The 27,297-nt window shown below is 49.7% G+C and overlaps 1 protein-coding gene across 1 annotated transcript; it reads right to left on the reverse strand.

Moving 5' to 3' along the window:
• Window positions 1-1,294: 1,294 nt before the first annotated feature.
• On the reverse strand, window positions 1,295-25,608 carry BPIFB4 (BPI fold containing family B member 4). Its single transcript, XM_016200589.2, has 16 exons — window positions 25,503-25,608; window positions 24,521-24,583; window positions 23,638-24,157; window positions 22,486-22,590; window positions 21,556-21,699; window positions 19,089-19,152; window positions 18,614-18,674; window positions 17,507-17,598; window positions 16,299-16,502; window positions 14,865-14,918; window positions 12,247-12,417; window positions 9,927-9,994; window positions 8,287-8,329; window positions 6,526-6,589; window positions 4,548-4,624; window positions 1,295-1,318 (listed from the first exon to the last, which is right to left on the reverse strand). Exons 1-16 carry the CDS (start codon window positions 25,606-25,608, stop codon window positions 1,295-1,297), a joined length of 1,860 nt encoding a protein of 619 aa, XP_016056075.2.
• Window positions 25,609-27,297: the final 1,689 nt, after the last annotated feature.

Genomic DNA, 27,297 nt, shown 5'->3' on the forward strand with positions numbered 1-27,297 from the left:
GGTCGCATTTCGCCCTTGAGGTCAGGCAGAGTCATGTGACCCTCTGTGGCCCATGAAATGCAAGTGGAAGTGCCGCACCTCTCTTCTAGTAGCAGCGTTGAGTGCCTGTGTGTGAATCTTTTTCTTTGCTCTGGGGACTAAACAGCTTTGGGGCCAAATTCAGCCCAGGGCCTCCCCCTGAAACTTATGAACAGAAGCAATAGAGTGGTTAGAGCCTGGGCCCTGGAGCTCAATCATCAGGTTCAAACCCCAGCTCTGCCACTTTGCTGCGTGACCTTGGGCAAGTTGTGCCTTTCTCGGTGTCTCAGTTTCCCCATGTGCAAAATAGGGACCGTCCTGGTACCTACCTCATGGTGCTCTCGTGAGGTTAAATGAGATCAAGTCCCAAAGTCTCAGAGCAGGGCTCAGCAGGTAAAGAGCTCAACAAACAGCTCTCAGGGGGGTGGGGCAGGAGGCTATCTCTTTTTTGTCCCTTTTGCCTCTCCTTTGGGACCTGGGATGCACCCATCCGCCCTCTGGATCTGGGTGAGTCACACGCTGGGAACACAGTAGAGGAAGGGAAGGGGGAGAGGACAACTGGAAGCTAAGAAAGGAGAGGAGACCCTGTCATCCTGGTACACAGGAGTCAGCTCTAAGAAATCCTGCTGGCAGGGTGAAGAATGATGATTTTGGAACTTGTAGCTTCTGAATCCTGGCTCTCCTCAGGTGCTGAGGAATGGCGGGGGAAACTGAGGCAAGAGGGATCAGCCAGCTTGAGTGCTGAACAAAGGCAATGAGAACTGAGTCAAAGCCCCTCCGGCTCTGCCTCTGCAGGGCCCTCAGAGGTGTCTGGCATGTTTCAGTCCTGAACCAAACCCGTCCTCTACCCAGCTGTAGCTACAGCTGCCAGGTGCCCCGGCACAGCCATGGGGAAACACCCAGACCCTGAGAGAGGGTCCTTCCTGGAGACGAGCCCCAAATGCAGGGAAAGTGGAATCTTTTATTGAAAGGTTAAAGTACTCAGCATGGAGCCCGACCTGGCGTCCAAGAGGCCTCCGTCCTCGAGGAGACCTTCCTCTCCCTGCGGGGGGCTGACTGTGGGGCTGACCGTGGATGGGCCCTTTGCCAATAGGGGCAATGGCTGGGTCCTTTCTCTGGGTGGGAGGCAGGTGGGAAGGGGGTCCGAGGACTGGGGAGGGGAGGGACCTGTTGTGGGGGCTGATGGGACTCGGGGCCGGGGACTGTTAGGTTGAACCCTTGCAGGGCTGCTTCTGCCTTCTTCTGGGGCTGCAGCAGCGTCTCTGCCTCTTGCCACTCAGGCGCTCAGCACCAGAAGGTCCTTGGAGGGCAGAACAGAGAACCCAGTTAGTGGGTGAGGTGGCTTCTGGCTGCAGCCTGGCATCAGGCAAGTCACATTCTGGGAAGCAGTAACTCTGAACAGTGGGGGCACTGGGGCCCAAGGGGCCTGAGGGTCACCCTGGCTGTGTCATTAGCTTGCAGGGGACCTGAGGCAAAACACTTCCCTCCTCGCCCCTTATCTCCTTCTTCCCCCAAATAAGAGAAGCAGGTCTGAGCCCCTCTCCTTACTCTTCCAAAATCCAGTTCTCATAGTTAAAAATATCTACAGCAAAATAAATAATAAAAGTAATAGATTTAACCCATAGAAGGAAATAAATACCCATAAGTTCACACTGATATAAATAATTGAGTAAATAAATAAATGGTGGAGAAGGGACGCTCATTCTTACAGCAGAATTCTGACTAATGAGTGTAAAGGAATTCTAGAAATGGAAAGTCACCGTTAGGCAAACACCACGGTAGTAATTGTTGCAGGCAAGAACCATTCACGAATGCCCAAATTAGTGGGCGAAAGTGTGATGAAAAACACGGTATCTCCATAGTCTCAAAGGATCTCCCCATGAGATAGTTATTAGCAACAAATTAAAAAACAGTCACTCAGTGGAGAAACCTGACAGCGACCACCTTAATCCCATGATGGAAGTCGGCCTCTCCATGAATATAATGCTGACGTCCTGTGCCCTGATACAGCACACGAAGGGCACAGCATCACTCTGGCAGCATTCTTGCCAGAAATACATAACCTCAATCTAATCATGAGAAAACATGGGTCAGGTCCAAATTGGGGGACATCTCCCCAAACTGGCCAGACTCATAAAAAATGTCAAGGTCATACATAAAACACAAGGAAAACTGAGGAACTGTCGCAGATTGGAGGACTCTAAGGAAGGGTGACAACCAAATGCTAAGTGGGATCCTGAACCAAAGGACATTAGTGGGAAACCTGGTGCTAAGGTCTGCAGATGAGCTGATAACTTTGTATCAGTGTTAATGTCCTTGTTTTTATCATTGCACTCTGATTATGTAAGAGGCTAACTGAGCAAAGAGTATTCTGGAACTTTCTTTTCTGAACTATATTTGCAACTTTTCTGTAAGTCTAAAATTATTTCAAAATAAAAATTTGAAATAAATGACTAGACCCATATAATAATAATAAAAATAGCTACCACTTACAGAGAGCCTACAAGACCCTCTGAGTCTTTGTTTAAACCCATGGTTCTCCACCTCTCAGACCCGACACTCCATTTTACATTTTATTACAGGTGTTTGTGTTATCTCTTTAATTATTCTGAAATAAAAATCCATAGATTATATAATCTACTTGCACGTATATATTTTTAAAAACAGTAAAATTCCCTTATTGGAATATAAAGAAGAAATACAAGGTAAGTAATTTGTAATATAATAATGTCTTTTGATACAAAATACTCAAGCATGACTATTCAGGAAAGAAAAATTCATCCCCATTAGCTTCACAAAGGCCCTCAGGCTGGGCGGGGAGGCTGCAGGACAGCCCCAGTTGAGAAGCACTGGTTGGAGCCGTCTCAGTTATTTCAGTGCAATCCCTCCCCCTCACTGGCTGGGCGGCCTTGGGCAAGTGGCTCTGCCACCTCTGATATTCAGATCCTTCACCTATAACCTGAGGGCAAACATCAGCCAAGGTTGTGGTAGGGCTCAAAGGCACAGAGAACAGTGGGGCCCTGAACATGCTCAGCAAACGGAAAAAGTGATGAAGATGATGATGGTGGGGATGCTGATGAATTTGTGCCAATCCCACTCATATTTCCTACCCCCCCCATTAAAATGAATAATAACAGTTAACACTAAAATGCTGTACTTGTTTAATTTCTCACGAGAAACTCCATGAGATGGGTATTGTTTTTTCCCCATTTTCAAATGAGAAAACTGAGGCTAAGAGCGGTGCTGAGGTCCTGTTGGAACTTAAGGCACCAGGACCAGCATCCCTGAGGATTGTCCTAGAGCCTGCATCTGACCCCTGCCCACACTGCCCATCCAAGGTCACTGTCACCTCCTTTGTTCCCATAAGGTGGCAGGGGGCCGCCCCCTGAGCAGAGGCCCAAGCCTGGCATGAGTGTGAGGAGCTGGGCTCTCTGCACTGCACACTGCTGGTGGCAGTACAAATGGTGCCACCTTTTGGAAAGTAAATTGTCAGTCTGGGGCAGAGGCCATTCATCCCACTTCTGGGAGTATGTTCCATGGAACTAAATCCTGAGTCCAGAAACAGTTTTGTGCACCAATATGTGCTGCAGCATTCTTTATTATAGTGAAGACACTGACAGTGATGGACACTTCTAAAATGCTTAGTATGTACCAGGGGTGTACAAGGCACTTTAAATGCAGAATCTTATTTTATCCTAAAAGCAGCATGATAGGTAGGTACTATGATTAGCCCCTTTTTACAGAGGAGAAAACTGAGGCTCAGAGAAGTTAAGTAGCTTGCCCAGGGTCACCCAACTGGAAGCTGACAGAGTTAGGATTTGAACACAGGCCTTTGGGCTCCAGTGTTCTCATTCTTTAAGCCCAATGCTCTACTGACTCCCTGATCAAAGCTATGTTTCAAAATAAAACTCCAGAAAAATTGGAATAAAAATCAGGAAAATGTTGTAACTGGTAATTTCTGGGTTGCTAAATGCGTGTTTGTTTAACCTTTTCTGTATTTTCCAAATTTCAGATACTGAGGCACATGTGGTTTTTATGGTGGAAACAAAAAGCCCCTACATTTGAATTTTAAAGCACTTGCCATGATTATAATTAGCAATTATTCAGGAATATTTACCCAAAGGCTCATCTCCCCACTGGCTGGGAGAGCTTCATATGGACCAGGGTCATATATATTTCTGTATGCCCAGCCCCTTGCATGTTGTCTGGCACACAGTAGGTGATCAATAAGTTTTTCAATGGACAGCATCACACTTCCATTTTGGGCAAACCCCTTACTGCTCTGAGCCTCAGTGTTCCCTCTGTAAGATGGGGGCAGTGACATCTGTCATGAGCACCACATGAGCTTGTGAATGTGCAAAGCTTCATTTGAGGCTTCTTAACAGCTTTGCCTCCAATTCCCTGGGCCCCAGCCTTTGAAGCAAGAGCTCCCTGCTGAGCCACCCTTCCCTTCCCTGCCCTGTCCTGCTCTGCCCTGCCCTGCCGCCCCCCCCCCCCCCCCCCCCCCCCGTAGCTTTATCTCCCCTTACCTCCAAGACGTCGATGTCTGCATTGCTGAAGTCGATGTTAAGGATTTTGGGGAGAGGGACACCGGAGCCCAGCACAGCTGTGAAAAACCAAATGGTCAGGAACAGCCATCACAGCCAAGAGGTGTCACCCAACGGAAAGCCACCGGCATCCACAAGAAGACTAGTCATTTCTTTTATATTCTGGGCCTCCGTCCTTGCAGTTCCTCCTGCTGGTAGCTCCCTCCCTCACCCTGGCTGCCTGCCGAGTTCTGAGCCTTCCTGAGACACCGATGTCACCTCCTCTCTGAGGCTTCCTCCGCCCCAGGCCAAGCAATTCTGGGCTCCTGCTGCTGCTCCTGAACTGCTCCATCGAAATGTTAATTCTCTGTTTCCACTTCTGCTACCTCGGCTCTACCAGGTTGTGAGTCTCTGGCAGACAAGGACCGTGTCCCCAGGGCCAGGCACAGAGGGGAGACGGATGTTTGCTGAATGAAGGCCTGGGCGGGTGCACGTGGGGCCCCAACAAGCGACCACGTGGGATGAACTGTTTGCTTTTAGATGGTCAGAGCCTGAGTAGACCTGCCGATTCATGTTCAAGAAAACAAGAAAGTAATACGGAAAGAAGAGAGGAAATGAAGGGAGGCAGGGCAGGGAAGCAGGGCAAGCTGGATTAACTGAAGGGAAACAGACTCGACTCCCGCAGGACTTTTCCGAGAGCCAAGGGCGTTGTGAATGAACCCTAGAGAAATATATGCCATATTTTCCAAAATTGCTTGCCCATGGAACCCTTTTCTCAGAGTATCCTTTGGGACTAATTTTCCATGGGACCTACTTGGTAATCATGGTTCGAATCTAATCTCTAGCTTCCGAGAATGATAAATTGCATTATCGTGAGATCGAGGGACTTGCTGCCAAGGTCCCACCACCTCCCAGTGACCCAGCGAGGACAAGAGTCTCCGCCTCCTTCCCCCAGCCCCGCCCACCTCCTCACATCACCCTCTCCCGCTCGGTATGGCATGGGCTTTGTGACCAGCACTGTCCTTTGAATTAGAGTCAGCCTCCTCTTGTGACAGTCCTCAGAATAGGGGTCTATTTGACACCAAGCGCTTCCACAGGAACCCCTGCTGGTGCAGCGGGTGCCAGCCCCACTTCTCCCTTCCACAGAGCAGAAGTGGGGAGACAGAGGTTGCGACTGAGCAGCATGTCTTGGGGACTGGGTTTTCAGTCCTAATGGGGTCACCCAGTTGACGGAGCCCTCAGAGGGCACCACATCCAACAGGGAGCCCCAGAGAGGCAGAGCCGTGTGCTGTCTACCCCATTTATGAAGCTGGGCGAGAAAACCCTCTACCTGAGCAAGTGGCTGCCTAGGAGGCAGATCATGGGTGAGGGGGCCGGGGTGTCGGTGAGAGCACCTTTAGCTTTATCTCTAATGACTGGGTAAAACAAATGCATGATCAATCACAAGTCAGGGACAAAACAATGAATATACTTAGCAATACTGAGCCATGCACCTACAAATGGTTAAGATGGTAAATCTTATGCTATGTGTATTTTACCACAGTTAAAAATAAGCATATAAAAATAAATCAGAAATATCTTGGACTGCATTAGGGGGAAAATGAAGAAAGAAGAGCTTAGGAGGAAATATACCCAGATGCTGAGATTAATTGCCCCGGGAAGTGAGATTTTCTTTTTTTAAACTGTTCTGGACTTCCTAAAATTTGCACACATATAATTTTTATGTATAACCAGAATTTGATGTAGATAATCAGCGAAACAAAAACGATCAGTCAAGTAAGAAAAAATACAGCAGAAGCAAATAAGGGAGTTGTTGGGCCCTGTGGCAACATTTGCGTTCAGAGGCTTAAATAAACAAGCTTAGAATGAAGTTCTTAGAAATGCTGTTGAGGTAGACGGTTGTGCATCAAACTTGTCCAAAAAACCAGGAGCCACCTGCTCCCCAGGCCACGTGCCCCCGGGAGGCTTGGCACCCACTCACCATTCATCGCGGGCAAAAAAGCCAGGTCGAAAATCTTCCCGACCAGCACCTCCATGAGGCCAACCTGCAGGGAAAGAGCAAGAACTCATCCCAGGCAACGGTTCACTGGGATCCCAAAGGCTGCTTCAGGCCCTGCCCTGTGGCCCAAGAGGAAGGTGTAGAGCTACTCCGGGACAATCTGGGACCTGGCAGTCAGAGCTCCTGTGACTCCAGAACCATTGAGCTGAGCAGCTCCAAGGTTCATCTGATCTGCTCAGTACAGATGGGGAGGCCCAGGCCTCAGGCAGCCCGAGCTCTGGTCCAAGGCTCACGGGGAGGCAGGGACTGAAGGGTGGCCAGTTTCCCCAGGAGGCAGAGCACAGGGTCTATGGCAGATTGTTCTTAAACCACAATGATGTCACTGAAGGCTCTTGGGCCCTGTACTCAACATTCCAGGTTCCCATCCCAGCTCAGCCTCCATGGACCTCTGAGAAGGTTCCCTCACCTCTCTGACCCTCAGTTTCCTCATCTGAAAAGCGGACCAGCAAGCCCAGCTTGTAAGGATGCTGTGAGGATTATGGGCAGATCATGTAAAATGCCTAGAGTTGAGCCTTGGTTTCCACATCTGAAAATGGGAGTGAATAATCCTTCCCTCGTAGGGTGGTGTCAAAACCAAGCTCAGTTCCTACATGTAGAACCCCGGCCGTGGCATAGGGCCCTGTGGTACTATAGTGACTCACATCCCAGCACTGCCTCTCACTAGCTCAGTGACCTGGAGTGAATCACTCACCTTCTCTGTGTCTGGCTCCCTCATTTGGAAAATGGGCTAATAATTGTCCCCAAGTCATTAGTTTGTTGTGAAGATTAAATTAAAAAAGCTTGTGTGTTTTTTAAAGTGTATGTAATTTAGTGGCTGGTGCCAGTCGCCATTGCTCCATAAACAGTCACTGATTTCATTGTGTGAACTGCTTTTCTTATTTGGAGTCCAGAGGTTCCAGTTCTAGCCCCAGCTCTGCTAGAAACCATTGTGAGGCACATCGGTCCTTCTCTGGGCACCAGCCTCTCTGTCTATAAAATGAAGCTGTGATCCCAACTCCATGGGTTCTAGTTGTTTGGGTTTGAAAGCTCAAAAAATAGGCAATACAATGGGTATTTTGCTATGTCTGCAATGTGGAAACCACCGAAGCTTGTCCTAGGAAGCAGCACCTGTTTCATTGTCAGTTTATAAAAAATAAAAAAGAGGGGCATTTCTGAAGCCTTAATTAGGGTGAGGGACCCAAGAATGAACAGACCTGAAACAGGACCAAGCCCTAGACTCAGAGTGTCTGATTAGAAAAGCAGAATTCCAGAAAGCGGGGGTGGGAGGGAGGTTAGAAATACACCCAAACCTGTTTGTTTTACAGATGATGAAACTGGGGCTCATGGTGGGTTGGTATTGCCAAGGTCATAAGGGAGTCAGTGACAAGGCAGAGCCCCCTGAAAGGGGTCCCGTAGGATGTGGCTGCCCCTACCTCGCCACCCTGGAGTAAAGGGATTTGGGCCAAGTGGCCTCCATGGAGGCAGTCATCTAGAATGGCAATACAATGGGTATTGTAGGCAGAGTTGGAGGTGTGAATCTGTACTCCGCCCCTCCCTAGCTTATGGGCCTCAGTTTCCCCATCTGTAAAATGAGGCCTGACAGGGCTGATGCCACAGTTTTGGAATTCACAACCCCTCAGGCCTCAATCAGTCTCACAGCAATGCCATTCCCAAATCTTGCTCTGGGGCCTGTTTGATACTTACATCAAAATTGCCCACATTTGAGGTTCTGAGGTTGAGGCTGGTCCTGCAGACAAAGTAGACAGCCCATCAGAAGTAATGATTGCCTAGGAGTCACGGGGGGCTTGCATGTCGCTAAGCTATCACGAGCCCCTCCACCAGCATCCACATGAGGACCTCTCTTGATCTGAGAGCAGTTAATAAAAACAATGGTGGTCTCCAAGTATTGAGCACCAACCATGTACCAGACACAATGCCAAGGTGTTATATACCACTCACACAAGGCTCAGATTGTAGCAGCACCACCTGCTAATTGTGTGTCTTTGGCCAAAACACTTAACCTCTCTATGCCTGCTTTCTCCTCTGCAAAGTGGGTGGATACCAGGCCTAAATGAGGGAATTCAAGTAAAGCCCTTTGAACTGTGCCTGGCACATGGCAAGTGCCACTTACACATACACAATCATCATATCTTGTTTAATTCTTTCAGCAACCCTGTGGGGGAGGAACCTAAGCTTCCAGGGTGACTCGCACCCTGAGCCTGTGCTCTTGGCTGCTGTGCTATTCTGAGCAGGGCGGCCCGAGGCCTGGGTTCAAGCTTTCTCCCTGCACTATGAGGGTCTCAGTCTCTCTGTGTCCAAATTTCACCTGCAGACTGACAGTCCTGCCTGAGAGAGGCCAGGCCAGACCCCCCCACAGGGCAGAGCCACTCGAGCACCCAGCAGGAGAGAAACACGTTTTATTCCTTTCTGACTTCCACTCCCATCCCCCACAACACCCAAGCTCTCTCCTGCGCCCCACGGCTGCTCGCTCTGCCAGGCACCCCAGCCCTTTGAGCAGCCCTTCTCACCCAGGCCTCAGGTCGAACTTGCCTCCTTGCGGACTCCTGGGGGGCTCTGATTAGTATCATATTATGAGTAACTCCCATTGTTGGGCTTGATAAATATTTGTTGTAAGGAGAAAAACTTATGACCTGGGCACGTGCTGACATTTTTACATTCAATCTCATTTATCTTGAAGTGGGAATAATCATAATACTTACATAGGCTGAGGTCAAGATTAAATGAATTAAGACACATTTAGGGCTTAGCTCAATGCTTGGCGCAGAGAATGGTCCAATAAATAATAGTTATTATTATTATGAGTTCTATGAGGTAGGGACAGTTACCCCCATTTTCAGATGAGAACATTGAGTTTCAGAGACTGGGTCACACAGCCAGTCAGTGGTCCCAGTGGGTTGCCTCACAGCCCTTCTTTGTACTCACTGTGTGGCCCTGAGAAAGCAAATCCACCTCTCTGAGCCCTAGTTTTCTCCTCTTTAAAATGGGAGAGTAACAGCCCTGACTCCGTAGGACAAGACAATGCAGGCGAGTACCTGGTGCAGAGCCTGCAGCAGCAGCAGGGCGGCATTATCAGTGATGTTGTCATTGGCAGTGGGTTCCTTCTATTAAGCTCACGCTTCACCCTCCCTGCCTGGCTCATGCCAGCGGTCTTGCAATCATCGCCCATTTTGACCTTTGCAGCCTCCTGGGTTTACCCAGTGCTGAAAGCCAAGCCAGGAGACCTCTAAGCCCTCCCTGGTGTCCCTCTGTGAGCTGGCACCAGACATGGCAGCACCAAAGAGGCCTTTCTTAGGGGCAGGAGCCCGAGCCGCAAACCCCCTTACTTGTCCAGCTTGGCGTCGATCATGAGCTTATTACCCTCCACAGAAAACGTGGCCAACAGTTCTGTGTCCTGGAGGAAAAGGAAGGAGAATGAAATGTCACTGCTGTCATGTGCTGGCCACTGCCTGCTGAGGGCTCACTGTGTGCCACACACTGGCTAGGTGCTCCATTAACACTGAGCATAAAAGCAGGCTGTTCCCTGGGGTTTTGGTCAAACCTCCTTTGTGAGCTGAGACTACCAGTAACCTCACCATATGACGGGTTCCCCCTCTGCAGGGGAGGGGTTAGGAATAATAAACTGCCCTCCTTAACTATTGTTCACCAGTAAGTCACGCAAGGGCTGAGTGAACACTTCGCAGAAAGACAACTGTCACAGGAAGCCGGCGATTGGCATGGGGTGTTTACAAGCCTCTCCCAGCTGTCTCAGAGGGGGTGGGGTGGCCTGCAGCTTAGGAAACCTGCTTCAGATGAGCCATTGCAGATGGGATTGGGCATCATCACCGTCAATCATAATTGCCCCGCCCCACCATGAGAGGGCATAAAAGGTCCAGACTCATTGCCCTCTCCAAGCAGAAGCTTTGTTGTAAGAAAATCCCTCTGCTTCCCTGCCTCCCCTTACCCCCAAATAAATAAAGTTGGTCTTATGAAAAAAAAATGAAGCTGCTAACAAATTCAGCTGACATTACTAGTAACAACAATAACAATGCTCATTGGGATGATGGAGAAGAGGCTCTGGGCGTGCATGGCAGGGACCTATTGCAAATCACTCCATCCATTCATAAGGAAATAGCTTTTGAAGTGAGCCTGGAGAATAGGTAGGATTTGGCCAGGTGAAGGAGAGGGTGTGAGAGTGGTCCAGGCAGTGGGAAAGGCATATGCCAAACCCTGGGGAAGTAAAGAGGTTGGCATTAGAGGGACAGAGAGGAAGCTCGAGATCAAGGAGGTGACAGGACTCCAGGAGACTAGAGTGGGATGGAGCCAGACCAGGCAGGGATAGTGGGCTGGAGAGGATTCAGGGGCACTGGGGGCACTGGGGAGTCGTGGCCGTGTTCTGAGCTGGATCAAACAAACATTTGGGCTGTTGATGGGAAAATCTCCACATAGTAGGGACTAGTCAACAAGGGACTAAATCAGGGGCAGGGCAGCCATCTCCTCTCACTGGGTGAGAATCAGCCATTTGAATTTCTCATCTAATGATGAGAGGGCTTACCATGCTCCTATCTCCCAGACTAGAAGTGACTCATTTGGTTTTGAGCCCTGGGTGGAGAGACTAGGAGGTCATAGCAGATGGGACAGAGCCCAAATGTCTAAGTCCAAAGTTTTAACCATGGAAGGGGAAATGGCACTTAATACAACACACTCCCTTGACAAATAATTACTAAGCACCTATTATGTGCTAGACCCTATCTACGCTAGGCTCTGGGGATCCAGCAGTGAAGAAGGCAATTTGCATCTTTGCCCAGCAATAAACTAACAAACAAATGCATTTTATAATGTCAAGTTAAGGGTACAGAGAGAGATGGGAAGGGAGGGAATATTTTAGACAGGTGGTCAGAGAAGACCTTTCTGAGGAGGTGAGATTTGAGCAGAGACCTAAAGGAAATGAGGGTGTGAGCCATACAGATATCTGGAGGAAGAGATTTCCAGGCAGAGAGAACAGCGTATGCAAAGGCCCTGGGGTGGGACTGTGCCTGGCATATTGGAGGAAAGACTGAGGAGCTGAAAGGTGACCAGGGGATGTTCTGGAAGCATGTTGCGGGCCATTGTGAGGGGATTGGCTTAAGATTCAGGATTGATAGAAAGCCTTTTGAGAAAGGGAGCAACATAATTTTAAGGGGATTCTTGCCTATGAAATAGTTGTAGAAATTGCATTTGTATCTATCCTCTGTTATGTACCAGGGACAAGAGAGCCAGTAACATCTGTCTAGTTTTCCCTTCCTCCAGCATCTAATAGAAAGCATAACACATAGTAGGTACACAATAAATATTGTTGAATGCATGACAGGGGCCTACTTTGCCATGCACTGTGGTATACAAACCATGAGAACAATAATAACCAACCCTTTTGGAGCCCTTATGAAATATCAGGTACTGCTCTGAGCATCTTAATAATGCTCTGCTGCCTTACCCATGTGGTAGAGAGGAAAATCAGGCCCAGAGAGAGGGAGTGACTTGCCTGAGGTCACACAACTAGAAGTGCTAAAGACTGGATTTGAATCAGATCAGCTGGCCTCATAGCCAAGCGTACAGTCACTATGGTGGGGACTGTGAAGATCTGACGGAGTCTGTGGACTCTAAGGGCCCACACCCCCAGACACTCACCACATCGATGACGCAGATAGTGGTTTCGACATCATTGGGTTGGGACACCATGATCTCAGAGGTGGCAAACACCTTTACCAGTGCTTTGTCCTTCTGCAGTGTCACTGAAGGTGGGTTCGGCACCTGGATCCTGATGGTGAGTGGGCGGGACTCGGGGTACTGCTGGAACACCTGTGGGTAGACACCAGGCCAGGCTGAGCAGGGCCCTGGGTAGTGGGAGGTCTCACACTGGCTGCTTCAGATCCAATACATCACTTGAATCTTATAATCCACTCATAAAGGCTCCAGCCTGCTGCTGAGTTTGAGCAAGGGGCTGCCCTTGTGAGAATTAAGTGTGATGCTGCCAGCAAAGATTCAAGCTCAATGCCTGATGCATGAACATGCTCAAAACCTGGTACTGAGTGCAATGGAGTCACCTGGACATTCACAATGTCATTAACTTACTACAATATCCATAGGGTACTTTTTCCACCATGTTACAGATTAGAAAACTGAGGTTCAGAGGGAAGCACCAAGCAATTGTCCAAGGCCAGCAGGAGAGTTGAGACTCCAGCCCAGGTCTGAGTCTCTCAGAAGCTTATGCCCTTCCTCCCTTTAGATGCCCCAACTGGAATGAGAAAGGCCACAATTTAAGGTGTCTCACGGTAAAGTCCTGGAGCAAGGCACAGCCTGCTCAGGACTTGCTAGGGTCTCCAGAGACCCATAGTGGGAGGGATCTGAGCAGTTTGCTACAAAAGCTAATTTGCTAAAGGTACAACTCATCAAACGACCGGTTTCCCATAACTGCTAAATAACGGGCTTTACCAAAAATTTTATTTTAAGGAACCTTTCTTAACTGTATTAAATGAGCATAAATATATGAGAAAAACCATAGAGTGATTTTTTAAAAAATCCATTTAAATGAAAACTTTTCCATATGTAATGCAGTTAGAGTGGGTCCTGGCCCTAAGAAGACTTTATTGATTTTCTTGAACACAATCAAGGTGAAAGTCTTTTGAACAACCTCTTGGTCTACTGGCAAATCTAGTAAATTCAGCCAATTGACCACTCAGTGAATTCACCCTTTGGCAAAGTGGCTTTCAACAAATCAATGATTTGGCTTTCCACAAAGGGATTTTCAGGACACTTCCCTGAGAGGCCTTATATCCCAACTACCCCCAACCCAACATACAGAGTCTCCAAGAATTAGCAGCACCTGCCTTCCCAGGGGCACTGAGAAGTCACCTCAAATGCTCTCCCCATGGCAGCAGGAGACTCAGGATGCCCATATTAGCTCTGGCCAAGCCTCTCCTGGTGACTTACCCCAGCCTGGTCTCTAGGAGACATTCTTCAGGGTCTAGCCTGAATCCCCCTGCTGCACACCCAGCCCCATTTCAAGGCCTGAGTCCCTGCACTAGCCTAGCTCTGCCGCTGTCATATTGTGTGACTTTTCCAAGCCTCTGTTTCCTTATCTGTAAAATGGGTTATCACTCTGGCCCTGTGGATGGGGGAATGATTAGAACCAAATGAAAGAGTGAATTCCTAAAAATGTTCATAAACTGTAAATGCAGTGTTCATAAGAAATGGCCCAATAAGTAAAAATCCAATGGGAGGGGTCCACCTGCCTATGACATTAGATCATGGTGCTCTGCCATTCAGCTTTCAACCCCATGAAGGCGATAGTAACCATTTGTAGAGTTTGGCCTCCTTTCCTGACTCCTTTGAATTCCACCCAGAACTAGACAAGACAGGTTAAAAAAAAGAGATGGAAAATGTCTGAAATGGCTGTAGATTACAGCAATCCTTCACACCTGCACAACACTTAGTAGGCTATTTGCTGCCAAGTGCAAGGTTACAGGCCTGGGACCAGAGCTGGGGTGAGAACTGAGATAAGCAAGGCCTTTGTTCCAATTATCTATGGCAGCTAATCTGATAAGAGTGCATTTGCTCTTTTATTTTTTTAAAGAATTTGTTATTGTTAACTAGAAGAATAGTAATTAATACTTATCAAATACCTCCTCTGTGCCTAGATTCAAATCTCAGGTCGAGGGCTACCCTGTGAGGTGAGCATTGTTGCCCTGATTTCCAGATGAGAAAACCGAGGCTCAGAGAAAAGTCATTTGCCTAAGAGATTGTGGTTGGGGTGCGCTGAGTTGGAATTCAAGTTCATGTCTATGTGCTCCATAGATATGGTTTTATTCCTTCAGAGTCACCAAGCACCACATGTGCCTGCATTGGCATCTTTACACACAGCATCTCCTTCATGTGAAGGTCATGTCTCTGGCCTTTACTCTGCTTGATGAGCCTGTGGAATAGGAGTTACCACCCTTTTTTCACAGACAGGAAGCTAAGGCTCAGAGATGTTAAGATGCTGGACTGAAAACACACAGCGAGCAGCGAGGAAGTAGCCCAGCCAGGATTAGACCAGTGCAGGCCAGTCCACAGCTGGAGCTCAGGACCTTTCCACCTCAACCCTCCACGTCGCGCCTGCCCTCATAGGGGTCTGGCCTCCAAGCCTTCTTTATTGCACCCCGAGGGGGGGGGGTCAGAGCACCCCACCCTAGCACCCAGTGTCTTCCCTTCCAACTATCTGAGCGCGGGGCGGGCTGAAGGTGAGGAGACGCGGCCGCCTGACGTACCTTGGGGATCAGGGCTCCCAGCGTGGACGTGGTCAGCGGGGGAAGCTCCTCGAACTGCAGGACAGGGAGAGGCATGTGAGTCCCTGCGGCTGGGCTGACGGGTCGCGAACCAGTGATTCGCTTCCCGCGTCCCCAGAAAGCCAGTGGGGCATCTCCTCCCCCGTTAGGTCCCCTTGGGAGGCCCCACCTGAGTAACGGCAGCCACCGTGTAGACCACGGCAGCTGTCCTGTGGTTAAGGGGACAAGGCCAGCCCTTCAACTTACCATAGGCATGACTTAGAGGGAGGAGGCAAGGCCTACCTCTTGGTCCCCTAAAGTGTAATTCTTCATTAAAACAGGTGGGCTTCAGTGAGTCCACATGCACAGCCCACGTCCACTGAATGCCTGATTCTGCAATACCCCGAACCACCTGTACCATTGTTTACTTAATGTCTTCTTTAAATCCACTCACTTTTCAAAACCTCAGATACTAAAAAGTAGAAAGCCAGTACCCCTGGGTAGAGATGGCAGCTGTAAAGCTAAAGGCAATATAAACAAAGCAGGGCCACTACTCCCTGCATGGGATCGTCTCTGGAGGGCTCTGGGGGTGCGTCCTGTTCTCTCTAAGTTACAAAGAGGACACTTAAAGGGCAAAAGAGGGTTAACTATATCCCGGCACAAACAGAGGCTTTCCTCCTAATGCAATCAAAGAGTGACAGAATTGGTACAGTGATTTTCGTAGAGAACATCCTGTTCTTATGAGATACATACTGAAGTTTATGAAGTGAAAGGTCATGTTTCTGAAAACCCCAAATTATTCAACAGCAGGTAGATGGTAGATAGCTGATGAGAGGTAGATAGATAGGGAGATAGGTGGGGGGCAGATGGATGGGTAGATGGATATAAAGAAAACATTACAAAATATTGACCACTGAATCTAGGTGAAGGATATTTGGGCACTAATTGTGCTATTTTACAACTTTCCTGAAAGCTTGAAATTTTTCAGAAGAAAGGGTTGGGAGAGAAAATGACTCTGGAGCATACCTAAGAGTATTTTATTCTTGTGTATCTTTTAGTTACTTAGTATGAGTGTTTACCAGGTAAAAGGATTCTAAACATTTATATGGAAATACATATAAATGTATGTATATATTATGCTTTTTACAAAGAATTAGAATAAAATTAGATAAAATTAGATAGTGAGAAACTTTCTCACCGTATGATTTGATGCTGTTGAATGCCATGTCTGGGAACCACCTAAAATCTTCCTGGGCGCCATGCTTTGGTAAACACTGACATAACTGATACACAGCCATGAACTGGAGATAGTCAAGGGGTGGACTGTCTATAATTCTTGATTTAAAGCAATTTCCCCAAGGCCATGGGGACTACAGGATCCATTGGAAGCTGTCTGCTGCCCAGCCGGCCCCACCCCCAGGTGGGGCCATGACTCACCATGCCATTGGTGATGTCAACATCCAGTGCCCCTTCTTTCTGCAGGAGAGTCAGCACTGAGCCCAGGAAGTTGGCAGAAATGGCCAGCTGGGAGTTGGTGTTGTCTCCCATTGGGGGCAATTCTGGCATCTTCGGCCTGGGAGCCTTGGCTGGACGCCCCAGTGGATAGTCGATGAGCCCTCCTCCAGCCTCCCCAACCAGAGTCTAGGGAAGCAGAGAGGAAAGAGGTCACAGGGAAGGGTGCAGGGAGAAGAGTTGAGGAAGGAGGCTGAAGGCTGGGTGAAGCCCAGAATCTGCCTCCAGGCAGCCTTCCTTGATTAAACCCACGGGGTCTGAGTGACTCATTTATGGCCCCAAGATCTTCAATTTGTGATGGCATGGGGTCTCTTGCAGTTTCCACGCTATGACTGTTTATGATTATAGCCATGGTATGTCACCATATACATTAAATACATGTGTGCATAGATCCTTTCTCCCCTCAGCCCGGCCACAGTGAGTTAGCATGTTTATGCACCCACACAATATGCATTGGCATATCTACTCTCTAGACCAGACTCTTCTCCGTGGTCTGCCCCAGGGGCCTCTCTACGTCAGCTTGAGCCGCTCTACACACACACACACCCAGCTCATTAGAGCCTAGTCTGTGCATCTCTTCCCAGCTCCATGTTCAGTGAGACTTGTTGGTAGCTTGCAATTGGCCATGGTGGGAGTAGTTATACCATGGAAATCAGCACATGCTACAAATCAGGACTTTTTCTTTTTAATCATGGGATCTGGCTGTTAATGCTTTACCCACACACTAGTGACTAGATTCATTCCTCCAGGAAACTCAAGCCCATAGCAGCATCTCTAGTAGAAGCCAGACTGCTTGGATTCAGATCTCAGGTTCACATTTATTAGCTGTGACCTTGGGCAAGGGGCTTAACCTCTCTGTGCCTCAGTTTCCTCAATAAGAGTGCCTACTTCATATGGTTGCGGTGAGGTTGGATTAGAAATGTGCTTAGTACGCAGCAAGCACTTAAGACATGCTGGCTGTGATTATGGTGTTTTTTTAACATGGCTCCTAGAAGGGCCTCATCTAATCATAAAAGGGTCCTGTTCAAATGTTGCTACCCAGGCACTCAGCAGAAGCCTTGGGGGGCCCTCGTTCCCATCCCTGTCTATAGGGAGAGGGCCACCTCCCCTTGCCCCGAAGTCCAGGCACTCACGTTGAGGTCCAGCTCCAGGAATTCCCCAGTCACCAGTGGGAGGCTGGAGAAGGTGTACTGGACACTTCCCAATATCCCCAGAGGAATCAGAGCTGCAGGCAAAGGTGGGGGTTACAGAGAGGTCCCCTCACCCTCCCGGACACCTTCCCTCTTTGTGTCCCAAGGCAGCAAGGCTCCAGCTCTAGACACCATGGAAAGAGTAAGAGTTCTGGGTTCAAATCCTAACTCTGCCTCTTCCTTGCCATTTGACCACAGGTGAGACACTGAGCCTCTTTGAGCTAGTTTCCTCCTGTAAAATAGGTTTAACATAACTCCTTGGACTATCCTGTGGGGGGCAGTGAGGTCCTGGGTGTTGATAAGCTTTGTAAGCTGAGAAGTCCTGTGCACTGGGCAAGAAGCTTTGGGGTTCCCACAATGTGGTGCTTCATGGAATCGGACATTTCCCTGACTGCTCGTGTTGAATAGCCCCATTCTCCAGGCTCTTCCTCCCTTGATTCTGGCCACAAAGGGGGAGAATTTGACCTGTCTGGGAAAGCCATCCTCAAACTGCCTGGCATCCCAGGGAAATGGGTGCAGCACCAGAGAGGGCCACCCTGTATGGCTGCAGAGGCTGTGCCCTGCACGGCTCAGGTGCCACCGTTATGCATGGAGCAGGCTGGCCTTCGGAATGTCCACTCGGAAACCCTGGATCGGGGGGTGCTGGAGCCTGGTTCTAAGAACCGGGACAGTGTCCACATGTCTCCTTACTCTCCAGTCCCTCTGGGGGTTGAAGCTGAACCCCTCATTTTAGAGATGAGGAAACGGGGAGGAGTCTGTTCAAGTCCACACACCCGCCAGGGCAGAGCCAGGGCTCAAACCCAGCCTTCGGACTCCTAGTCCAGAGCCACAGGCCCCTGGGTCCGGTGGAGCCTCCTCCCTCTGGGCCTTTGTGGAGGAATGTTGGGGGACAAGAGGAAAGTCCAGGTAGACTCTCCCCCAAGGCATCGGTCACACAGCACTGTAAGGGTGTGGGGGGGTCTGAGCCCCGACCACGCCGGGTCCTCCCAGACATTGCTGTCCCCACGCTAGCAGGTGTCGGCCGAATGAAACAGAGCTGGAAGAACTTACAGTCCACGAGTCCCAGCTGGTCGTTGACAAGACCTAGCACGACGTCCACGATGGGGCAGAGCTGCGGGCGAGAGAAAGCATGAAGACAGTGACCGTGCGGGGCTTGCGGAGGGCACGCACGAATCCTACCCACGATGCAGCTAGTGCTTACTGACTTGCTCTGAGCTTGGCACTGTCCTCCCCGCAGCCCCGCAAGGAAGGCTCTCCCATTTCACAGATGGGACAACCGAGACTCAGAGAGGTGATATGACTTGTCACGCAGCTTGGAAGTGGCAGGGCTAGGACTCAAACTCAGAACTGTGCGATTCTCAAGCTCCACTTCCCTAAATCTTCACTAATCTGTCCCTCAGGTTCCTCAGGGTTTTCCCCGGACCCCAAGAACATGCCTCTGGGTCACCTGCCTGTCCACAGGGATGGAAGTTGGACTGTGGCCTCTCGGCCTGGGGAAAGTCTGTGCTTCTGGATAGGTTCTTACCAAGTCAGGGAGGACATTGGCCAGGACTCGGTTCACTAAGTTGTCCACAAGGTTGGGGAGAAGCCTGAGGAGAGAGAAGCAGGATGAACAGGGGCTCCCTGGCTGTCCACACTCGGGTCCCAGGCCAGGCTCTGCCTAAATAATGAGAGCTGGACAATTTTTCTGAAGACCGGAAGGGTGGTGCCCCTCCACCCTAGACCTCGCTGGACAGGCTACTCAGGCAAGTTGGTTGACTTCCATTCACTCATCCACTCACCCATCCATTCACTTACTCATTCAACAAACAAATCCTTCTAGAGTTCTACACTGGGCCAGGCCCAGGCTGGGATGTTCCTGATTTTTAACTGCAAATGTCGGTCCCTCCTGCTTCTCTGCCCCTCTTCCAATGGACTGTTCGTTGAAGCTTTGTGCAATCTTCCCAAAGGGAAAATGAATGTATTACTCTATCCAAGCACCTAGCACAGTATCCAGTGCATAGTAGTTGCTCAATAAATGTTTGTGGAAGGAAGGGAAGAAGAAATACTGGCTGACAATTTGCACTCAGGTGGTCCACAAGAGAAAACAAGTCGTTGGTGCTGAGAAGACTGGGAGATGCACTCCATTCTACAGACAAGAAAACTGAGGTCCAGAGAAGGGACCCAGCACAAGTTCTAAGTGCATCACCCAGCTCTAACAAGTTAGTTAAGGGGGAAAGAGATCATTGATGCATAAACAAGACACATAAATGGACAAACAGACAGGCTTGCAATGCAAGTGCTCCTTTCCCAAGGCCCTGTGGCGATAAGAAGACGAGGGAAACATGGTTATCCTAACACAAAAGTATCACCGACAACTTGATCCCTTAAAAGCCGGCCCCCTTCACCCTACTGAACACTGCCCTGCCTATGCCCCCCACCCAGGTTGTAGCTGACTGTCCGATGCTGTGCCAGTTTGTCAAAGCAAAGAATTTCTTGAGATAAAATCCTAATTAGAGCATTTTCCCCAAGCTTACTATGCATTTTGGTCTCCTTTCCAAGTGGATTCACACCCCAAGGGGCCTTGTCTTGGTCCCAGTTTTCCTCAAATGATAAGACCCATGAGAATGCACATGTGTGTTTATCCATATGTGCATGTGTGAGCATGTGTGCATGTGTGTGTGTTGGGGGGATGGTTTGAAGTTAATCTATATACGTTGTGGGCACAGATGGTTTTCTCCTTCTGGGAAATTATCTGGTAGACCCACTGGCCCCGCGTGAAATGCATGTAAAAGGCTATTCGTTGTGACAGTATTTGTCAGAGCAGAAGGTCAGACAAATTGCAAAGCCCAGCAATAGGGGCTGGGCCAATAAATGGTTTACCCAGACAGTGGACTATATACCACAGCTGTAAAAAGTTAAACAAAGCTCTCAATGTTCGGATACAGAAAAATCTCCACATTGAAGAAGTTAAGAAGGAAAAGTGCAGGACAGTGTTTACAGCACATGCCCGTTCGTGTTAAAAGGAGGGGGGAGCGAGGGTCTGCGTTTCTGTTTGCTTCGTGCGCACAACGGAATGGGAAGGTGAGCTTGGTGAGAAGGGCCCGAGGGGAGGTGGGCTCTTCACTCTATGCCTTTCTGTCTTTTTATATTTTCGAACCATGTATTACCAACTGTATTTCCTAGTGAAAATGGGAATTTAACCATCGGTGAGGTGCCTATGTGCTGCCCCCCCCCCGCCCCCGTCACGGAATGCCAGGGGCCAGTTTCTCCTGGAGCAGAAACAAAGATTCAGAGAATCTCACATGAACCAGAAATTCTTGGGTTCAAGCTGTACAATGAGTTTTTCTGCTCCCAAAGTTTAGATAAGATGAGAGCTGGGGGGGGGGGAGGCAGGACTGAACCAAGAGACTGATAACACGGGAGGGGAGGAGGGGGCCAGAGGACACAAAGAGAAAAGCCAAAGAGGAATCTCCCATGATGAGGGCCAGGGAGTGAAGAGAAAAGGGCTCTGTCCTGAGCTGCCCCGATGGGCTGTCATCCAAGACCGTCACCTGGGGCAGCGTACTGGCCCATACACGGACACTTGCAACCTCTCTGGTCAGAGGGTAGGGACTCGGGCACTTTGTGGGGAGGGAGTAATAGGAAAAAACTCACCCCCTGACCAGGATTGCACTGGACAGAACCAACTGGGAAATTTTCTTATGAATTGGGGCACTAATGGACACAAAACCCGTTAGACGTATACTCAGGAACTCCTAAAATGTGCCAGATTCTGCACTAGGGTTTTTACATTCATTATTTCAATTCCAAAAGAAAAAGAATTACCCCCATTTCAAATATGAAGAAATTGGAGTTCAGAGAGGGCAACCGAATTGCTCAAAGTCACACGGCAAGGGCGAGTGGAGCTGAGATCTGAACCACGGGATGCTTCTAAAGCCTCTGCTCTTAACCATATCGTTGGCCGTCCCACCCTTCTCCCGCACAAGGCACGCACTGCCGCTGGTACTCACCCTCGCAGCAGTCTCACTTTGATCCCCCCCAGGAGGGTGTCACATCTCTCGATGACCAGCCTGGGGTAGCCTGTGCGGTCCATGGTCAGCCGGACCTTGGCCGTAATGTTCACCTCCACAGCGATGTCCAGGAAGCCAATGAGGCTGGAGGAGACCATGAGGCAGGGAGACAGAGTCAAGCCCAGCCGCACCCAGCCCTGCCTGGCACCTCGCATCCTTGCTGCCCCTGCCCCTTGCTATTCTGCATCTATTATGCCCCTGGCTCATCTCTAGGGGTCCCAAACCAGAAGACTTCCCTGGTCCAAGTTATCTGTGAACAAATCTATGTCCCTCCTCAGTCTGTGAGAGCTTCAAAGGCTGGGAACTGGGGTCAATAAATGAACTCTATGTGTAAATTTTGGTTTCCAAGGTGACCACACAATGACCTAACTTTATAGACATGACCTCAATCCATCGGGAGAAACCAATGCAAAAGTCCACCCTCTGAGGTCCTCTGATAGGCATCTGCCAGGGGGAGGCACTATTCAGGGAGGCATCTGCTTACCTTCCCTCACTTGTGGCCACAGCCACCTGGAAAAGGAGATGTCATTATGCCCATTGCAGGTGAAGACACTAAGCTTCAGTGACATTAAGGGACTGGCCCAAGGTCACACAGCTTACAAAACAGTCAGAATTTGAACCCAGGCTGTCACCTGACTCCAGCCTTCTAGATCTTAACCATCTCTCAGACTGCCCTTGCTGCTGACGGGACCTAAAGATGACCTGAGCCCAGAGATAGAAGCCATACACTTGGTGGCAACACATTAGACCTTATTAGTCCCCGAATTAAGGACAAAGAGGCCGAAGTGTAGGGAAGCGAAACAACCTGCCCAGGATCTCCCGGCCAGGACACAGGATGCTGGGGTCCCCTCCAGGGCCAAGGGCACACACCTCTTCCCATTGATGGCCACGCGGGTGTACAGGCTCAGGTAGACACCCACACCAGGCAGGAGCCGAACAGACACCCGAGGGAGGGTCAGCTCCACAATTCGCAGCCTGCAAGGGACCAAGAGCAATGAGAGGGCAGTCACCGCCTCTGCTGGCCATGCCACTCACCTGGGAGCGCCCTCCCTCACCCCTCACCCCTTTTCTGTGTCCCATTCAGTCCTCCTGACTCTAAAGAGACCTGAGATTTATGGATAGAACTTGGAAAACACGGAGATTAAAGGCCAAAAAAATGTCATGACCTGCACTCCCACTGCCCACTGCTTCCATGTATTTCCTTTTATTTTTTTAAATTTAGAGATGCCATTCTTTTGGCTTGTCCCTGCCCCTCTTGTCTGGTTCCCTCTTACACATCCTCAGATTTCAGCTCAAGGTCTTCTTCCTCCAGGAAGCCTCCCTTATCTTCCCTACTATACACACCCTCATCTCCATGAACTTCCTACCACTGCGGTGATTGTATGATTATCTCCAGTTTTCTTTTTCAATGCCCGTGCACCACACTAGCCTGCAAGCTCCATAGGACAAGACACGTGTCTTTTCTTGGCTAACCGTGGGACCGTGTTTCCAATGCCAACACAGTGCCCAAACCATAGTAGGAGTTCTATATATTTTTTAATTAAATAGTGAATATGAGGAGGAGGCTGGGCTGAGTTGAAATTATAATATACACAGGGTGGTGCAAAAGTAGGCTTATAGTTGTTCATATGGAAAATAATACAATAATTAATGAATAATAGTACTAAAATAAACTCTGTGTTTCACATACTCACAGCTGTAAAGCTACTTTTGCTCCACCCTGTATGTATGATTTTAAATCCTTGGGCTTTTCCCACCTAAACTATATTACTACGACCATTCTACAGCTGGGTAAATTGAGACTCAGAGGAAAGGAATGGTCCGAAGGCACACACAGATATAAAAGGCTGAGCTGGGACTCAATTCAGGACTGTTTAATGACAAGACCCAAAACCATAAAACTTGAGATTCTCAAGACAACCCTGACGTGTCCAAGGCTCTGAAGACCATCCCTCCTCCAGCTCCACCCATTTGGAGATTCGTCATAAGGGACTTGATAGGGAGAGCCTGGCCCATCCTTACCCGGTGATGCCCTGCACAGTGCTTAGGATGCCGCCCTCGCCGAGCACGCCCAAGACGCCCCCTCCTCCGAGAAGTCCTCCGTCACCAAGAAGACCACCTCCGCCAAGCAGGCCACCTTGGCCTGACAGGATGCCATCGGCTGCCAGCATGCCACCAGTGCCCAGCAAACCACCTGGGCCCAGGGCCCCAGTGGCTACCCCGGGTGGGATCTCTCCTGGCCGCAGTTCTCGCCGGTGCAGCCTGCCCACTGTCGCCGCGCCTTCCGCTGACTTATATCGCCGAAGGTCCCTGGCGCCAGCATGCACCTTCTCAGCGTTGCGGTAGTAGCTGCTTCGAAGGTCCCTTACGCTTCCATCAGACTCAAGGATTTCACCGTATCGGTATTTGCCCCCCAGCTGAGCAGCGTTGTCGTTGGTTTCAATGCGACCATACTTGTAATTACCGCCCAGCTGGTTGCCATTGGTATATTTTGAGGGGGTGTCTCGGACATGGAAATCATTGTAAGGAACACCACCGACACCTCGGGGGAAGTCGGCGCTTCTGTAGTCATCGTAACGGTGTCGGCCACCACCCAAGAGACCACCACTGCCACCCAACAGCCCCCCACCACTGCTGCCACTGCCACCCAACAGCCCCCCACCCAGCAGCCCCCCACCACTGCTGCCACTGCCACCCAACAGCCCCCCACCCAACAGCCCCCCACCACTGCTGCCACTGCCACCCAATAACCCTCCTCCAACTCCACCCAACAGGTCATCGCCACCCCCGCCGCCACCACCACCAAGCAGGCCTCCCAGAAGACCACCTCCCCCGCCGCCTCCACCTCCACTTCCGCCAAGCAGACCCCCCAGGAGAGGCCCACCACCGTCACCACCAGCTTTGCCCATGGGCACCTCTCTCAGGGCCGAGTGGAGAGCATCGCTCTGCTGCAGGGTGCCCGAAACGGCTGTGGAGAAGCAAAGGTGTCAGTCAGGGCTCCTCCCTTTCCCACCTCCAGCCCCAGGCACCACCTTGGAGCGCTGCCGGGCTCTCTGGGCCCCACTTTTCCCACGGGTTAAATGCCGAGGTCAAATGCGAAGACTTCTCCAGACCCACCAGCCCTGATACCCTCGTGAGCTCATTAGCTGCTGCCTTCACGATGCACTCAAGTGCTCGCACTTTAACTAGATTTCAACAGCTGTCAGCCAAACCCGGACAGATTTGCTTCCTTGCCCTCCCTTCCAAGTGCTCCATGCTTTCCAGCTTCAAAAATCTACTTCCATGCATTCTCTTAACTGATCCCTGGGAAGTAGTCACAGCCAGAATTATTGTCCCCATTTGATGGATAAAGAAACTGAGGCCTATGACACTCAGACAGGAGACGACCTAGTTTTTTATTCTTGTAATAGCCTTGGGTGGGGGTTGGGGCAGGGAGGTTAGAAGCAGGAATAATTATAGCTCCCGCTTTTGAGAGCGTTCTATGTGCTGAGAGTTGTGCTAAGTTTACAGAAGGTCAACTTGAGATGGGGACTGTAACTACACCCATTTTGCAGATGAGTAAGCTGAGGCTCAGAGAATTCAAGTCATAGACTTAAAGTCACAGATTTGTATTTGTACCTCGGGAAAACTGACTCCAGAACCCAAGCTCTTAATCACTGCTCTCTACTGCCTCATGCATAAAGTTCCCAACATGGTGTTTGGCACATAGTAGGTGCTCAGGAAATAGTAACCAAAAGGAAAGGGGGGAACTAAAGCCCGGAGAGAAGTCACCCATCCACTTGATACAGAATCTGCCAGTGAGGAAGAGGGTCCTTGGGAACTTCAGAGTAAGCAGGACAGCCTTGTCCGCCCAATGCCACCCCTACCCCCTGCAGGACTGGACTCACCATTCCTCAGCACATCTTTGGTAACCCTGAGGACCGTGTTTGTTTCTTGGCTGAAGCCACACACAGCTGTCACACAGAGAGCAGCCACACACCAGGCCGTCCACATGCTGGCAAGCGCTTTCCTGCTGAGGTGACAGTGCGTCAGATGGCAGTAGCTGGCCATCACCACCCTGGCCAGCAGAGGAGCTGGGTGCCTCCTTCCGAGAGTCACATCAGCATCCTGTTTGAGTGTCTGTTATATATCTCATACAACGTGTTATGATTAGGAAGCAGAGGTTCTGGGGAAAAGGAACCAGGTCACACAATGGAGCAGAGTCCAGAATTTCTGACACCACTTTCTTTTCTTTTTTTAATATATTTTTATTGATTTCAGAGAGAGGAAGGGAGAGGGAAAGAGAGAGAGAGAGAGAGAGAGAGAAACATCAATGATGAGTCATTGATCGGCCGCCCCCCGCACGCTCCCGACTGGGGATCAAGTCTGCAACCCGGGCATGTGCCCTGACCAGGAATCGAACCCTGATCGCCTAGATCCTAGGTTAACACTCAACCGCTGAGCCACGCCCGGCTGGGCAGTGACACCACTTTCTGCGTTTCTCAAACTGAAATAAATCTGGAGATACAAAGCAGACCCATGAACTAAACTGGCCCCGTACATGGATGTTAGATTATCTCACAAGACGAAATTTTTAAATGAGCTTTAGAGAGAGAGGTCATGGGGATTCCAACCAAAACAGCAAGCTGGTAGCAAGCAGACTCTGGGGAAATCTCTCTAGCATCTACCCCTTTATTTACCTACCTGCCCACCCATCCATCCTTCCATGCACCCATCCATTCATCCACTCACCTATCTCCTGCAACCATCAGTTCTCCCTCTCTGGCTCAGCCATCTGTCCTTTCATCCATGCTTCCAGCCGTCCTACCATTCATTCATCCACTCGTCCATCCACTCATCCAACCATCCTTCTCCCCCTCTTCAATCATCTTATCCATCTGTCCTTCCATCCATCCATCCATCCATCCATCCATCCATCCATCCATCCATCCATGATTCAACAGCCAATAAGCCAGTGATATACCCATCCATCCAGCCTTCCATTCATCCTTCCATCAGTCCATCCACCTATCAACACGTTCATATAGCCACCCTTCCATGCTTCCAGCCAGCCTGCCAGCCAACACCCTCTCCCACCTCTTTGCAAGAGGCAGTTTTACACCATTTGGTTAATTCAGAGAAAGGGCTCTGGACCAGAGGCATCTGGGTGTAATCCTTAGGCAAGAGGCTTTACCTTTTTGAACCTCTGCTTCATAATCATAACACATTCTATCAGGTGTATAATAGACACTCAAGAAATAGCATCTAGTGCTATTGTTTTGGGACTATTATCTCAGGCCTCTAAGAAGTGGGTCTTGGGTTCTGAGGTCAGGGGCTGGGCTTGGAGGGGTGATGCTGCATGTTTGGGTGAGTTGGTCAGCCTCTAGGAAACTGTACTGTGCTGCCTTCATGCCATCGCCCACCTCTCACGCCATCACCCCAGTCCCACTCACCAGCTTCAGATAATCGTCACCTCCCATCTGGGCCAAACTGTGAAATTGTTGGCCTCAGGCCCCTCCCCTTATTCACCCTCTTTCCTTTTCCCTGCCCCCATTTCTCTTGAAGTTCCCTGAGCCCCCAAGTGTTTTCCCCCTACTCCCATCGGCTCCCAGGAGAGTATCAGAGGCGCTCATTTATACTAGAATATGTGCAAGAATTGGTGTAAGAATTTTTTTCTGTCTTCCTCACCTCATCCTAACCCCA

Source organism: Miniopterus natalensis, chromosome 7 (genome assembly GCF_054644295.1).
Source record: "Miniopterus natalensis isolate mMinNat1 chromosome 7, mMinNat1.hap1, whole genome shotgun sequence".
NCBI classification, from domain to species: Eukaryota; Metazoa; Chordata; class Mammalia; order Chiroptera; family Miniopteridae; genus Miniopterus; species Miniopterus natalensis.